The sequence below is a fragment of the Nerophis lumbriciformis genome, linkage group LG28, assembly GCF_033978685.3.
Source record: "Nerophis lumbriciformis linkage group LG28, RoL_Nlum_v2.1, whole genome shotgun sequence".
NCBI lineage: Eukaryota > Metazoa > Chordata > Actinopteri > Syngnathiformes > Syngnathidae > Nerophis > Nerophis lumbriciformis.
In genome coordinates this window covers 842,216-859,159 of record NC_084575.2, presented here as the reverse complement: position 1 = coordinate 859,159, position 16,944 = coordinate 842,216, and the positions used below count along the sequence as shown (strand labels likewise).

Sequence of the window (16,944 nt, the reverse complement as noted above, 5' to 3'; positions counted from 1 at the left end):
GCTGTTTGCCTCCAGCCATTGGCTTCGTCTACGGTCTTCCACCCGTTGGCCTTGGTTGCTAGTCTTTAGCCCAGTCTGCTAACATCTTCAAAAGTGGTAAAACAAGTGGAACTTCTCTTCTCACTATGTCACAAATTATTATATTGTGTTTTATACTTTTGTGTGGTTTAACTGGTGCCCCAAATGGGTCTGGTCACCCCACTCACGGGCTATGCTACTTCAGGATGACAACTTTGATAATTTGACATTTCATCATAGTGGCAGCTACAAAATAACCCCGGCCTTATCTCAGTTGAAGATTTCTGTGACTTTGGACAAAACAAAATGGCTGCATACTATGGTAGAGTCCATTCATTCATATTGTTTCCTTGTTTTGAGAGATCACGTCAACATTACTGCATCCTCCCCTATTGTGAGCACTTACTTTCACAGATTAAAGACCGACTCAAAAGATGGTAACTTTAAGCGCAAATGTTTAGTTATATTATTGTTATTGCTCTCAGGAAATGTTGAGACTAATCCAGGCCCTGATACACCTACACAATGTTTTATACCTGCAGATTTTAAAACTAGATCTGGTTTTGGGATTATTCACATCAATGTTCGGAGTTTACTCCCTAAACTGGATATGATAAAGATCTGGATAAACTCAACAAATGCTGATATTGTAGTCTTATCTGAAACTTGGCTTAAACAATCTGTGCTTGATAAAGATATTTACATTCATGGCTATAATGTCTATCGTACTGACCGACAAAGAAAAGGTGGTGGAGTGGCCATAAATATTAAGCAGAGGTTTGATGTTAAATTAGTGCTCTCTGAAACAGTAAGTAAAGAACTTGAACTGTTAGCACTTGAAATCGAATTAGCTAGAAATCACCACATTATGGTAGTGGGGTGTTATAGGCCTCCATCTGCCCCTACTAATTCCCTATCTACTCTTGTAATGCTTCTGTCTCAACTGAAATACAATGAAATAGTGATTTAAACTGGGACTGGCTCACATCTGTGTCTGACTCCTTGAAAACACAGTGAGAATCTCTAAATTTAACACAATTAATTAACTCAGCTACAAGACCTAATCCTAAATGCCCTCAAAAAGCTACACTCATTGACTTAATTCCAACAAATATGCCCTTTAAATGTGTTGCATCTGGTGTTTTCCCTAATGATGTGAGTGATCATTGTGTGATTGCAGTAGTGCGAGACACAAGGATTCCTAAAAGCAAGCCTCGTCTTCTTGAAAAACATAATATGAAATTATTTGAGACGCAAGCTTTTTTACATGACTTGCATCTTTTTAATTGGGATAGAATTGCTCTTTTTGATAATGTTGAACTGGCTTGGAAAGATTTTCACGAAAACTGCTTGAGTATAGTGAACAAACATGCCCCTTTTAGAAAATGTAGGGTTAAAGGACGTGACAATCAGTGGTTTACATCGGACCTGTCAGATGTATTGCATGAGCGTAATGCTGCTTGGGCCAGGGCACGCAAGTCAGGGTTAGAAGCAGATTGGTTGAATTTTAGACAATTCAGAAATCAATTTACCTCTCTCCTTCGGAAAGTCAAATCAGAATTTTATTTCTCCACAACAACTGAAAACCTCAAACACCCAAAGAAGTTTTGGAAAATCATCAAATCTTTGTCAGCCTGCTGTAATTCAGTCAATCTCCCACCTAGTATACTTGTTGATGGTGTCAGAGTAAGTGACAGAAGAGAAATGGGTAGTCATTATAATAATCATTTTATTTCCTCTGGTTTTCTCTATAATTCTGACAACTTTACTGAAGTTCCGCTAACTCCGGAAAGAACCGTTGAAAATACCCAGGTTTTTAACTTTACGCCCTTTACCACAACAGAGGTCATGAGGGCTCTAAAACAACTTAAACCTAGAAAGCCAGCTGGCTCAGATAAGCTGGAGCCGCTCTTCCTAAAGTTGGCAAATGAAATTATAGCTGGACCACTGACTCACATTTTTAACCTTACTCTAATTTCAAATGAAATCCCCTTGGATTGGAAATCTGCCCTTGTAATCCCCCTATTAAAAGGAGGTGACCCTAGTAATCTAAATAATTACAGACCGAGCTCTAAACTCTCTGTTCTGGCAAAAGTGCTTGAATCCCTTATCAGTGAACAGATAAAAGACTTTTTGGACACAAACTTTATTCTGTCACCATTTCAGTAAGGTTTTGGCAGAAATCACAGTACTGTTACTGCTGCTATGAAGTTTATAAATGATGTAACTGAAGCTCTTGACAAGAAGCAGTGCTGTATGTCCTTCTTTATTGACTTTCCAAAGGCATTTGATACTGTTGATCATGTCATTTTAATCAAACGTCTTTCAGCTATTGGTTTTTCTCAGCAAGCAGTTGGATGGTTTGCAAATGACCTCACAAGTAGAACTCAGGCTGTTCAGATAGAAGGTTCCTTCTCGGACGTACTGCAAGTGGAAAAGGGTGTCCCTCAAGGTTCTGTGTTGTGCCCATTATTAATTAATAATTAATAATCTTGGACAGAATATTCCGAACTCAACTTTCCATTTCTATGCTGATGATACTGTCATATACTGCACAGCACCCACTCCTGCTGAGGCCTTTAAATATCTACAACATGCATTTGACAGAGTACAAGAACAACTTTGCTATCTTCAACTGCTTTTAAATGCAGAGAAAACAAAGTGTATTTCTTTACCACATCAAAAACTGTAAGATCAGCACTGTGTGAGAACATTTGAACAAGAAATGGGCAACAAATTGTGTTGGTATCTGCTTTTAAATATTTAGGATTTTTAATTGATGACCACTTGAGTTTTAAGGAGCACGTACAGTATGTTGTAAAAATAAACTGAAACTATTACTGGGATTTTATTATAGAAACAAGTCTTGCTTTTCTTTTACTGTGAAACAGAAATTGGTGGAAACAACCTTTTTACCTGTTATTGACTATGGAGATGTGTTGAACATGAATGCTACTGCTGGTTGTCTCCACAAGCTGGATAGTGTGTACCACGGGGCACCGAGATTCATCACCAACTTACTCACCATTGTGTGTTATACTCAATGGTTAACTTACTCACCATTGTGTTTTATACTCAATGGTTAACTTACTCACCATTGTGTGTTATACTCAATGGTTAACTGGACATCTTTATGTGCTCGACGCCTCAATCATTGGTACGTGTTCATCTACAAAACCATTCTGGGTATCACCCCATCTTATCTGTCTTGTCTTTTAACAAAGAAACAAGGAAGTCACAATCTTCTTTCAATGAATGTTCTGCAATTTGCCGTCCCCAAAGTAAGAACTGAACTGGGCAAGAAAGCATTTAGGTTTTCAGCAGCGAAGGCTTGGAATAACCTACAATCCAATATTCAACTTCAAACCCTTGTTACATTGAATGAGTTTAAAGCTTCTGTGAAAGGATTGCAGTCTACCTTGTCTGTATGCACATGTGTTATGTCAGCAAGTTTTAATGTTGTAAATGTCATGTTTTATGTGTTGTTTACTGTTTTTAATGTAACCTTGCTGCTGACCTCTTGGCCAGGTCTCCCTTGGAAAAGAGATCTTTGATCTCAATGGGATTTTTACCAGGTTAAATAAAGACAAAAAACAAACAAACAAAAAAAACAGCTGTTTATTTGAAGTCTTAAAGAAGTCAACTATGTGCGCAGTGCAAGGTGAAATGCAGTTATGTCATCTTCTTGTCAATAACACACACATCACACTTTTGCGTGTGGTTGCTTCCTTATTTGTCATTATTCAAAGCTGATTTTAATGTGTAGCAGCGGCAGCTGAACTCAATGTGACAACGTGTCATAGTTACGTCAGTCAGCCGGAATTAAAAAGACAAATAGTTGTGTCGTTAGTCCAGAATCTTCACGGTCCTCATGGACGTCATAATTAGGAACCAGCACTAAAAAAATGGTACTTGGTATACATCCCTAATCTTCACCACTAAACCTTTGAAATATGCTGACATATGTGCTGCTAAAGGTAAATAAACAGTAGCCATATTGAATGTTTGCCTTCATTTGACCACGTGAGGTAAGGAGGACGGCCTCTAGGTCACATGGTTACACCCCAGCAATTACACTGTTGATGATTGATGAGCATTCATTTTTAAATGGTGGTGTTAAAAAGCAAGTATATCTCCATCTTTAGTCATAAATGTGGCCCCCGGATGAACATGTGTCACAAACATTGTATTAGATGATATGTGGATGTTGTGCTTACTTGGACTGTGATGAAGCTGTGAGGACTCAGGTGCTTTGTCTTCATGCTCTTCAGTCTTCACAGAGACAACAGTCAGTGGAAACTTGCTGACATCATCCTCCTCCTGCCCTACAACACACTCTCCCTCCTCTTCCTCTTTCATGTGTGAGGGCTGTGGATCCTCTGAAGTGAAACTGTCCCCCTGCAGATGAGGGAGACATTCTTCTTGGTGTCCAATCAGCTGATGGATGTCTACAGGACACAAACAAAACACATTTTAACTCCTACATGCTAAATATTAAATCATACATGAAATATAGGGCTGTGGCTATTGAAAATGTTATTAATCAAGTGTTCTACTGGAAATGTTTTCGATTAATCGAGTAACTGGATAAAATAGTGTTGCTTGGTTAAAGACAAATTTAAGAGACTTTAAGACATTTCACTTAATAATGAACGGCCAATTGGTTTGAGATGGTATGAGATCAAGATGTCATCTTTAGATCAGGCTTTGATTTTTCCACAATCACTGCCACATTAAAAAGTTAAAGTACCATCGATTGTCACACACACACTCGGTGTGGCCAGATTGTTCTCTGCATTTGAACCATCACCCTTGATCACCCCCTGGAAGGTGAGTGGAGCAGTGAGCAGCAGCGGTGGCCGCGCCCGGGAATCATTTTTATGGTGATTTAACCCCCAATTCCAACCCTTGATGCTGAGTGCCATTTTTATAGTCTTTGGTATGACTCAGTCGGGGTTTGAACTCACAACCTACCCATCTCAGGACGGACACTCTAACCACTAGGCCACTGAGTAGGTGGATGTAGCAGGTGTTGTAGTAGGTTAATGGCTGCACCAATATGAAGGAAATAACAGGTCAGTATAGCTTTTACACACATAAATAACTTGTCAAACCTGCCAGCTAGAAGGCTAGGTTTACAGCATCAGTTACCATGGTAACTGACTCTGACTTTGTCTTACCTTTCTTATTTATATACTCAGGAGTTTGCACTTAACCTGCTCTCTGGAATATTCCCCCGGTGACTGTGTGAGTTTTGTGTAAACATGTTGATACACTTTGTTACAAACTGAGAGGAACATCAACCTCTCATAAATATTGTGTGTCTGAACATCCTCACATGACAATTCATCTTCCTATAGACAATCTATTGAAGAAAAGTGTTAATAATAAATATAAAGTTAGTAAAGATGTGAGAGTAAGAAGTAAACAAACCTGTTGTGTGTAACACAACTTGATGTTTTTCATGTTGTCGCTCCTTCTCCTCTTTTGTTGGACAAAGTTCCTCCTCGTACTCTGCTATGGTTCTTTCGCACATTTTCACACAATCACAACACTTTACACTCACACTTGATCTCTGCTTAGCGATGTGTTTTCATCTCTCTTTGTTAGCAGCTAACAAGCTAAGCTAACTAGCAAGCTAAGCTAGCTGGAGAAGCATCAAAGTGCGCTCAGACTAATATACAAACAGTTATTATGACTCTATTTAATAGAGTGTAATAAAGGACATATATGTGTACATGGACGCACAGATTAAGAACACTGAACTGTGACGACTACAATAACGTCTTCACCGTCAGACGCCATCTTGCTTTATCCTCGCCTTGTTTGGTTCGCGCGCAGTTTTGTCAGATCTCGCGAGAGAAAAAATTAACCAGCTCTTTTCGAGATCTTGCGAGAGAAACAAGTAACCAGCTCTTCCCCCCCACCTCCGGTGAAAATAAAAATAAACTTTTGCATTTTCAAAAACAAAGACATACAACTTATTTTGGTAAATAAACAGTAGCTTATATGACCCCTTTAAATGATAAGTTGCCTGATCAGAGCGAGACGAGTCGTGGCTCCTCAGCTTCATGCAGGACGGAGTGGTAGGAGGCGTGGGCGAGGTTGACTGACTGCAAAAGACCACACCATTATTTTTAAATCAATCTAAATATTGCTCTAGTTGGTATTTGTGTTTGAAATCCTGTTGTAAAGGTTTGTATCTTCAACTGTAGTTGTTAATATTAAGTGGAATTTTATTATAATAACCGAATATATTCCCTCATTTTGGAATAGTTGCAATTAAAGCAATACATGAATCACAACAGCTGTAGTCTCAGCACTTTGTAGCGCCCTCTGGCGTGAGTGTAAAAGCTTACAGCACCTGGTATTCCCAGGCGGTCTCCCATCCAAGTACTAACCAGGCCCGACCCTGCTTAGCTTCCGAGATCGGACGAGATCGGGCGTGTTCAGGGTAGTATGGCCGTAAGCCGAAAGACGAGGTAAAACCAACCTTTTTAAATGAAACTTTTACAGACGGGATGGGAGACAATTGTTATTTATCTTAGAGCCTGGCGCGCATGCGTACACTAATGTGCTGTTTCTGGCTGTGTGATTGTCTTCCTTTGCTACGGCGGTCAAGTTGCTTTCACGGTGGATATTTGCCTCCGGAGCTCCAGCGGAAGCTCCCCCTCACTGTGCCCACACTGCTCTCTCATGCTGCGGGGAGATTGCAGGAGAGGTGCCGCTCTCAACACTACTTTATGCTTAGGGACCGTCAATAAATTACTATTGTCTTCGAAGATGTATATCTGCTACATCAAAACACTGATTCATCTAAAAGGAGGTCAAATAAATAGTCCTACATTTTTAATATCGTTCCTGATTTTATAATTTAAATATTTTTTTAATATAAACAATAATTATTTGTTTTAAACGTCTCCATGTCATCATGCAACTTAGTAACCAAATTCCACTTTATATTAGTCGTGCTAACCTTTTATTTTAAAATAGGGTCAAAAACATTTTGATATTAAAAATAAATGTTTCTTTTCAATAGATTCCTGGTCATATGACCTAAAATCCCAAATTCACTTGATATTTGAAGTGTTTTCTCTAATGTGTTTCACACCTTTTTGTTTTAAATTGTAAGTTTAATTGGATTTTATATAAATTTGTAATATTGAAAACCATGGTTTCATTTTTAGCTCCCGCAACAACTACGACTATCCAACATAAAACCAACTTTACTCTCATTTGAAGCTAATAAAAATGTTGATAATTATCTGTATAAGATATATCATCACGCACATGATTTTTATTTAAAAACTTTTTTTTAGTAAAAACCCTATTTTAAAATAAAAGGGTGTGCGTTACACTAAAAGGTTAGCATGACTATTTAGTGGAATTAGGTTACCAAGTTGTATGACATTGAGACTATTGGGAAAATACCCTTATTTTTTTATATCAAACATGGATATAATGTTAAAATTATGAAATAATGGGTATGCACAATAAGGAGGTATGACTAATTATTTACTTTCTTTTAGATGAATCAGTGTTTTGATGTAGCAGATATACATTTTTCAAGGCAATGGTGATTTATTGACGGTCCCTACGCATAAAGCAGTGTTGAGAGCTGTGATTCAGCACCCCCCGCCACCCCAAAAGAGACAAGCGGTAGAAAATGGATGGAGAGCTGCACCTCACACAGCCACAAAAAGCACATTAGTGTATGCATGCGCGACAGGCTCTAAGATAAATAATAATTGTCTCTCACCCCCTGTGATGAGGTGGCGACTTGTCCAGGGTGTACCCCGCCTTCCGCCCGAATGCAGCTGAGATAGGCCCCAGCACTCCCCGCGACTCCAAAAGGGACAAGCGATAGACAATGGATGGATGGATGTCTCTCAGCCCGTCTGTAAGAGTTCCATTTAAAAAGATTGTTTTTACCTCGTCTCTCGGCTTACGGCCATACTACCCTGAACACGTCCGATCTCGGAAGCTAAGCAGGGTCGGGCCTGGTTAGTACTTGGATGGGAGACCGCCTGGGAATACCAGGTGCTGTAAGCTTTTACACTCACGCCAGAGGGCGCTGTTTCTACTTCTTGCAAAAGAAAACAATGGTTTTTATTTCACTTTCAGTTCAATTTACCCTAACCTGTCTAATATTTATCCATCTTTGGGCTGTTTTTGCCATCTTACCCGGCTACAAAAACACATATTATAAATTCACCAGTCACGGACTTTTGAGCGCTGATAGTCCGTCAATATGTTCAACACCGGGGTGATATGAACCAATCAGCGTGCCTTATTCCAACATCTCACACTTTCTAAGCCAATCAGATCCGCCTCTGTCCAACTTTCTTCAACACATTTAATATTTGGCCAATGACAGAACGGCTGCTTTACTTCCGGCTTCATTAGCATATTTCAACATGTAACCAATCACGGATGATGATGACATTCCGCTACCTCACAAGAAAGGAACTTATTTTCAAAACAATTTATACTTTTGTAACACTAGAACGTACAAACAATATTTAATTTTCTGCAGCTGATAAGAAGAGGGGAGAGTATTATTCACCTGTTCACGTTTAGTAAGGTGAAGATACACAACTACAAGAAGTGAATGCAGTAACAGTTTGGCCCTACAGACGTTCTAGCAATATAACAATATAACAATGTATCATAATTAATACACAATATGAGAATGTTTGCTGTATAAATGAATGAATGAATTACTTAATTTAATTAGAACACAACACGAGCAACATCATGACAGTAAATATGCAGGGATTGATTGATTGATTGATTGATTGATTGATTGATTGAAACTTTTACTAGTAGATTGCACAGTACAGTACATATTCTGTACAATTGACCACTAAATGGTAACACCCCAATAAGTTTTTCAACTTGTTTAAGTCGCGGTCCACTTAAATTGATTCATGATACAGATATATACTATCATCATAATATAGTCATCACACAAGATTAGGATTACCTAAACTGATGTGTTGTGTTAATTTAGTAATATTAAAGTGTAGTTGTTGTTGATTGTTTTATTTCATTTATAATTAATTGAACACAACATTAAACCGAGTACAAGACCAAATGTGCCAGATTTTGCTAATGTATTGTGTTGATTAACAATAGAAAATATATGACAATGATTTACTCGTCAATTACTTTATTTTATTTATAAAAGTTAAGACCCAAAATTAAAAGGCATACAAGAGCCCATGTATTTAAAAAGTATTAGTTTGCATTTCTCTTGAAAGACTTGGATGAATAAAGGCAGACACGTCTTCAAATCATGTCAGACTCGAGGTGGACTGTTGGCCTGAAACAGTTTGTCAGCACTGGGACCTGAAAAATACTCCTGACTTAAAAATACTCATACATAAAAACAAAAAAAAAGAGCAAACAGGTGAAAGTAACGAGAAAAAGTTGCAATGTTGACTCTTGTAACACAAGGTGTTTTTTTTGCTTTAAAGCTGTCATTGCTCAAAAAATAATAATGAATCAAAATAATGTTGTAATGAATTATTGACCTATTGAAGGCTCCAATTATTGCACATTAAAAATTCCACTTTTAAATATTTGTCGGGGGAAATATTACATATTTGGTGTGTTTGCATATAAAAGGCAACATTTTCTTTGACAAAAATAGCATAAAATATAAAATATATTAACGTATAATTGACGGATAGATCTAAAGTTGATATCAAAGTTTATAGGTTTAAAGTTAAAAAAATAAAAATAGCGTCTGATGTTGTGGGAGAACACCTTGCAGCCCTAACTCGGGGCGGGGCGGGGTTTGGTGGTAGCGGGCGTGTATATTGTAGCCCGGAAGAGTTAGGGCTGCATGGGATTCTGGGTATTTGTTCTGTTGTGTTTATGTTGTGTTACGGTGCGGATGTTCTCCCGAAATGTGTTTGTCATTCTTGTTTGGTGTGGGTTCACAGTGTGGCGCATATTTGTAACAGTGTTAAACTTGTTTATACGGCCACCCTCAGTGTGACCTGTATGGCTGTTGATCAAGCATGTCTTGTAGTCACTTACGTGTGTCTACAGAAGCCAAATACAACATGTGACTGGGCTGGCACGCTGTTTGTACAGGTTGTAGAAGACGCTAAAGGCAGTGCCATCACGGCACGCCCTTAATATTGTTGTCTGGGTGAAAATCGGCAGAAATTCAGGAGAATGGTTGCCCCTGGAGATTTCCGAAGGGGCACTGAAATTCGGGAGTCTCCCGGAAAAATCGGGAGGGTTTACAAGTTATATATATATATATATATATATAAAATTATCTTTATAATATTTATCATGAACTATGACCCACAACTACGACTCTTACTGGCCTACTGCCTTCAGTAATGGCACCATTACTGATAGTTTGGAAATCGGCACAATCTTGTGGGTTTTTTTTAGCCAAGGAACAAAAAAGGATTGTCCCAATTCAGCTGGTATACATCCACTGTTGTAAATGATGTTGCACAACGTTAATAACTTGTTAATAATTTTGTAGTGTATTTTCCGTAACATAGGGCACACCAGATTATAAGGCGCACTGCCGATGAGTAGGTCTAGTCAGGTCTATTTTATACAAAAGGCACACCAGATTGTAAGGCACATTAAAGGGGTCATATTATGATTTTTTTTCTAAATTTAAAACCCTTCCTTGTGGTCTGCATAACTTGTAATGGTGGTTCCATCCATCCATTTTCTACCACTTGTTCCTTTCAAGGTTGCGGGGGGTGCTGGAGCCTATCTCAGTTCTTTGGTGAAAATGTTTCATAGATTATGTTTTACAGATCATCTTCAAGCCGTCTTCAGACCGACGCTTCAGGATGTTCTGTGGGCGGTCTTATTTACGTGGCTTGGACAGCGTCTTCTCCCCGTCATATTTGTTGTAGCGGTGTAGCGTGCAAGGACGGGGGTAGAAGAAGTGTCAAAAGATGGAGCTAACTGTTTTAATGACATTCAGACTTTACTTCAATCAATAACGGAGCAGCATCTCCTCATCCGTGGCTCACTAGTGCAACAACAACGCCCGAAATGTGTCCCGTGAAAAAACGTCCGACTCTCTAATAACTAAAGTCCGTGGGTGAATAATGTAAACTCACTACACCGGTAGTTTTTAGGGCTTCCATGGCGAGATATAAGTTACAACTTTACACTACTTTATATTAGAAATGGCAACAGCAGAGGATGAATGTCCCATAACAAGAAGATAGAGAAAAAGAAGAAGCTTATCGACTGCGGTGTCGATATGGTGCCGGACTACAATGGCGGAGGCGCGCAAATTGTCAGGACTTATGCAGATCCCAAATACACATCAGCAGGTACCAGAAGGTAAGAAAAGTTGATTTTGCATAATATTGTGTAACAAAACGCCATATGTCTCCTAACAGGTGCCATTTTGCGGTCCTTATACACACACCATAATAAAACCCGTATGTTGAATCATAGCACCTCTGACTACGCTAGCCGTAATGCTCCGACAATCCATCAAGCATTGCTGCTTCTTAGCTTACCAAAGTCGTACTAAAATATTTTGACAGATTTTTGAGCACTGTGTTATGTTCTATATTCTCATGCACCAAATAAAATAGCTTCGAGGTTGGTAAGCACAACCAGAATTATTCTTTCGATTTTTTAAAAAAATTATGAATTTTAAGTGTGCCTTATAGTCCGGAAAATACGGTATCATGTTCATTTAGAGCTTTCAGTGATGATTCTGTTGGTATATCATCTGGACCAATAGCTTTTCCTTTCTTTATTGTAAATATTACTTCCTTTGTTATAATATTATGTCCATCAGTTAACTCTATAAATTGCATTTTTGCTCAGTTTGTGTCATCATATAGCTCAGTTACATATTCAACCCATCTGGTTGCTATCCGTTTTGGTCTTTGATAGCTGCCTTTTTCCTAGTTTTTCTATGTGATTTTCCAACCCGACGCATCACTACCTTATCGTGATGAGATGGTTCGCGCGCCGCCATGACCTCAAGAGCTATGTTGGCTGGAGTCTAATACTCCTGGCAGGGTCTCCCATGCCGAACAGGTAGAGACCAGACCAAGAGTGATCCCACCAGTTCTCCAGGTTAGGGGTTGGACTTAGGGCCAATAACCCGCTCCCGTAAAAAAGAGTTTATTACAGAAACCCACAGCAGAGCAAATTCACTAGCGGGAAACGCTGTAGCCAGTCCTCGAAATGAGAGAGACACCATGACCCAAGGGCCAAAGCCAACAGAACCAACGGGACGCCCTAAGGCCGAAAAAGCTACTGCTGCACCCCAGAAAAACGATGAAGATTGGAAATTTGAATGTTCGAACACTTTACACAAGTGGCAATATAGCACTGGCAGCAAAATAACTAACCACCAAAGGAATCGACATCATAAGAATCTGCTAAACACACTGGACAGAACAAGGAAAAGTAGAATTGGCAGAAGGAGAAATATGTACATATGTAAAACATAACTAAAACACATGATGTTAGCGCACCAGTCGGGGAAAATGAGCAAACTACATCAATAACATCCTGTAATTTGATTTTGATATTATTTATTTATCTTGATAGATTGAAAATGAACACCAATGAGTTGACTGATGAACATTATCACATAATTGATTCTGAAAGTGTAAAAAAGGACAACTAAATATAGAATACTATTGGATGTAAAAAAAACAAAACATGATTTGTACATTTTCAGAATGTGTTTGTTCTATTTTTAAACAAAGAAAACAATCTGCAATTGTCTTTATTTTTACGTTATCTTGCCGTAATTTTACCAGTCCGGTCAACTTGGAGTAGATCTTCCTCCATGTGGCCCCCCATCTAAAATTAGTTTAAACACCCCTGGCCGAGATCTTCCTGCGAAAAGCAGATACGAGAAAAAAATCTAATTATGAAATGGAATAGATCCCTAAAGATTTGTTGAGTAATATCAAGGATTATCCGTCGGTGGCGTTCCCAGACATGTGGAACTATCTTGAGTTCCAGACGTCATTCTACACCACAAATTGTGGTTAAGTCTGTCGCCGTGGCGCCGCCGTTCCACATCCAGTGGAAATCCCCGGTTACACTTACAAACGTTGCTTGGCGAGATAAAGAAGAAACCATACTTGGGGTTTATGGCACGTAGCAAAAGGAAATGCACTTTCAACCCACTGCACTCGCAGTGAGCAAACTCGACCACAAGGTAGCGCCATAGCAGAGCTAACAATACGGAATACAGATTTACAATGTAAACGACCTAATCTTTTCTCCAACTTTATACATCATACCTCAGGCAGAAGGGAATTTATGGCAATACAGATTTTAGGCCATATTGCCCACCCCTTGTAAAAAGTGGTCTTCTCTTCCTGTGAATGATGTTGTAAACAGCAGTGTGTTTGTTTTCAGGCCGTTCATACATTAACTTGTTATTTTAAGTACATGTAAACTTACTGAATGCCTCATGTGACTGAGCAAATCTGGACATTTCTCAAGCATGTTTGTCATTTTGTGTCCTGCAGACGTCTGTGAAGAACAACTTCTGCCTGAAAAACAGGAGAGTAGCTTCAGGATGTTGAAGGAGGATCCACCAAAGAGGAAGACCAGGCACCACGGACCCTCTGGCTTCTCCTTTTCCTCTTTGACACAGACCCTTCCCTGTAAAAAGGAAGAGGAAGACTCACTGACCCCCCACATTAAAGAGGAAGAGGAGGAACACAGCATCAGTCAGGAGGGAGATCATCTTGAAGGACTGGTGGAGTTCCCAGTGACTGGTGTCTCTGTGAAGAGTGAAGATGATGAGGTCAAAGGTGAAAGTGAGGAGAAGAGAGAGGCGGAGCCTCCAAGCAGCAGCTCAACACAACACATGACAACAGAAGCTGATGGAGACCACTGTGGAGGATCACAAGCAGACAAGATCTTAGCTCCACTATCAGATAGTGAGGACACAACGTCACACTCTCCTGACACTGATGATGAACACTCTAAAGATGATGCAACATGTCACACTGACAACACTCACTTCACATGTTCTCACTGTGACAAAACCTTTAATGACCATTGCAATTTGAAAGTACACATTAAAACACACACTGGTGAAAAACCTTTTTCTTGTTCATTCTGTGGTAAAGGTTTTACACAAAAGCGATCTTTGAAAATACACATGAGAATACACACTGGTGAAAAACCCTTTTCCTGTTCAACCTGTGGTAAAGGTTTTACACAAAGTCAACATTTGAAAGGACTCATGAGAACACACACTGGTGAAAATCCCTTTTCCTGTTCAACTTGTGGTAAAGGTTTTACACAAAGTCAACATTTGAAAGTACACATGAGAACACACACTGGTGAAAAACCTTTTTCCTGTTCAACTTGTGGTAAAGGTTTTACACAAAGTCACAGTGTGAAAAGACACATGAGAACACACACTGGTGAAAAACCCTTTTCCTGTTCAAACTGTGGTAAAGGTTTTACACAAAGTCAATATTTGAAAGTCCACATGAGAATACACACTGGTGAAAAACCTTTTTCCTGTTCAACTTGTGGTAAAGGTTTTACACAAAGTCACAGTGTGAAAAGACACATGAGAAAACACACTGGTGAAAAACCATTTTCTTGTTCAATCTGTGGTAAAGGTTTTACTAAAAGGCAATCTTTGAAAAGACACATGAGAAGACACCCAGGAGAGAAAGTGTTGAGTTGCAGTGTGTGTGGTGAAAGATTGTCTTCTAAGTACCAGTGTAAGAAACACAAGTGTGCTGGTGAGAACAGCAGCAGCAAATGAAACTGCAGGATTTGAAATAAACTGTCAAGACTTTAATGTTGACTTTCTAACAACATCAGCACATATAACATGTGTGACATCATTGTTGTTTGTGTAACTATCTTTTTAATATGCTTCTACATTTATAGATTAGATAGTTTGAAATATTGAAGTATTCCATATTTGTATTTCTACTTGGTAATGATCCCATAGATGATCACCTTTATATGATGTACATATGTACTGGTTCACATGTGAAACATCTTCTGGACCACTTCAGGAAGCATATTATTATTTACTTTATACATCATTTGAACACTTGTCTTTTATACCATTTTAAAATGTGTGACTTTATGAATTATTTGTTGGGTCTCTATAATCCATTTTATTAATGATCTTTATTACTCTCTTTTGTAATATGATGATTGTTTTATATGTATGTCCCCAGACCTTTATGCAATATAAAAGTGAGAGAAAAAGGCTGAATTGTTTGTGGAAGGATGTTTATTTTGTATTTTTACAAACTTACATTCGTGGATAAAACAAAAATTCCCATTATTGGGTTTTAAACATTTTTAATGTATGTTTTCTTTTTAAACATCCCCAAAACAATATCAATATCAATCAAAGTTTGGAGTGTCAGGCACAAGCCAGTATTGTACATCATCCCACAGACATTTACTTTGCATACTGTAGGAGCCAATTTCCTTATTTGTTCATATTGTTTTTATCTTGTTTTCTCTCATTGATTGCTGGCCTCTGTTCATGCTGAAATGTGTTGACAGGGATGGGACCGTTGCTATGGTGCAGTTGCCATGGTAACGTCATTTAATTGGGTTCAGGTGGGAGCACTCGGGGCGATTGCATGGAGGACACAAACAGTTTTTGGCCGTGCGTGTCGTGACAATGTTCCATTCAAGGTCAGCATACATTAGAATTTTCTAAACTCGGTTAAGAGGAAGAACGTTTGAAATGCGGGCTGCGACAGACAAAACATGCTACAAAGTAGAACACATTCTACGTGCACAAGGGATTTAACAACATCCACAAAAGGCAAGAAATGCAATGCAGCTAATAACAGCAATAAGACTAGCGAGCACCATGTTTTCCATTGGCCCAAAATCAACTTGTAAGTCTTGATAAAGGTCTGCAACTTGCAACTGTTTCCATGGTGTAGTGGTTATCACATTCGCCTCACACGCGAAAGGTCCCCTGTTCGAAACAGGGTGGAAACAAGGTCTTTTTACTTTCCTTCTTACCTCTATAAATAAGCAAGGAAATAAATGATAGCAAGGTCCTGTGTTTCATCATAAAGTAGTTTGCAACATAGCTGACCACCTCATGTACAGCCGAGCACACACGACACCAAATTTAGAGGGTTCTCATATAGGCAGACCTCAGGCTTCAACATCATGAATGCTGGGTTCCATGAAAATGTCACGCCCAACCTGTGAAATTTCTCATTCATTCAAGTCACTGTATTCTCAGGGCTTTCAATTGATTGCAACTGTACTGTTTAGATTGACTTATAAGATGTTTAACCTCTCTTTTAGCAGGAATCATAGGTGTAATTCCCAAAGAGTTAGAGAAGACAGCTGCAGTCTGAATGAGTGTTGGCCTTGCTTTCAAATTAAGAACCAGTCAAATAGACAACTGAAACCTAAATCATAGCAGAGGATGGTTTCGATCCATCGACCTCTGGGTTATGGGCCCAGCACGCTTCAGCTGCACCACTCTGCTGTCTTAATCTCCAGGATGCTTACTCTGGTGAATATCCAGACAAACTACTTGTAACAAAGTGATTTGGAACCCATCTGAAGTAGTGTTTCTTTCTGAGTCCTGGTTCAATCCACATTTAAAATGGCATTTTTTTGGAAGAAAACATTGCAGTAAACATCAAACTCTGTGGATCCATTGGGATTTTATTCAAAATGAATAGAATTTGGCTTGCATTCATGTGGTTTGAAAACAAACTGAGAAAGTGTTACAGAAAAAACTTCAAGACACTGACGGGATATGAGCCCAACATCTCCTATTTAATAAACAGGCACCTTGACTGACAGCTACAGTGCCTGGAACAGCATGGGATTTCAACACGATGTCTATAACCCTACACTGAATTAATGATAGCCAATTTGAGGCGATAGCATTGATTATCAGTAATTTACATTAGT

General features: G+C 38.9%; 2 protein-coding genes, 2 non-coding genes and 1 pseudogene across 4 annotated transcripts in view; 4 read left to right on the top strand and 1 right to left on the bottom strand.

The window, feature by feature from the left end:
• The window catches only part of LOC133570631 (uncharacterized), a 682,377-nt gene that overhangs the window by 143,419 nt on the left and 522,014 nt on the right, over window positions 1–16,944 (top strand). The gene's annotated exons all lie outside the window — the stretch shown is intronic.
• On the bottom strand, window positions 6,371–6,489 carry LOC133571233 (5S ribosomal RNA). The gene has a single exon (XR_012051427.1). It is a non-coding gene; the product is annotated as a 5S ribosomal RNA (ribosomal RNA).
• On the top strand, window positions 7,962–8,070 carry LOC133571240 (5S ribosomal RNA; annotated as a pseudogene).
• Window positions 13,579–15,461, top strand: LOC133570608 (uncharacterized). Its single transcript, XM_061923295.2, has one exon. The coding sequence runs from the start codon at window positions 13,580–13,582 to the stop codon at window positions 14,789–14,791; it is 1,212 nt and encodes a 403-aa protein (XP_061779279.2). The 5' UTR covers window position 13,579; the 3' UTR covers window positions 14,792–15,461.
• Window positions 15,933–16,005, top strand: trnav-cac (transfer RNA valine (anticodon CAC)). The gene has a single exon. It is a non-coding gene; the product is annotated as a tRNA-Val (tRNA).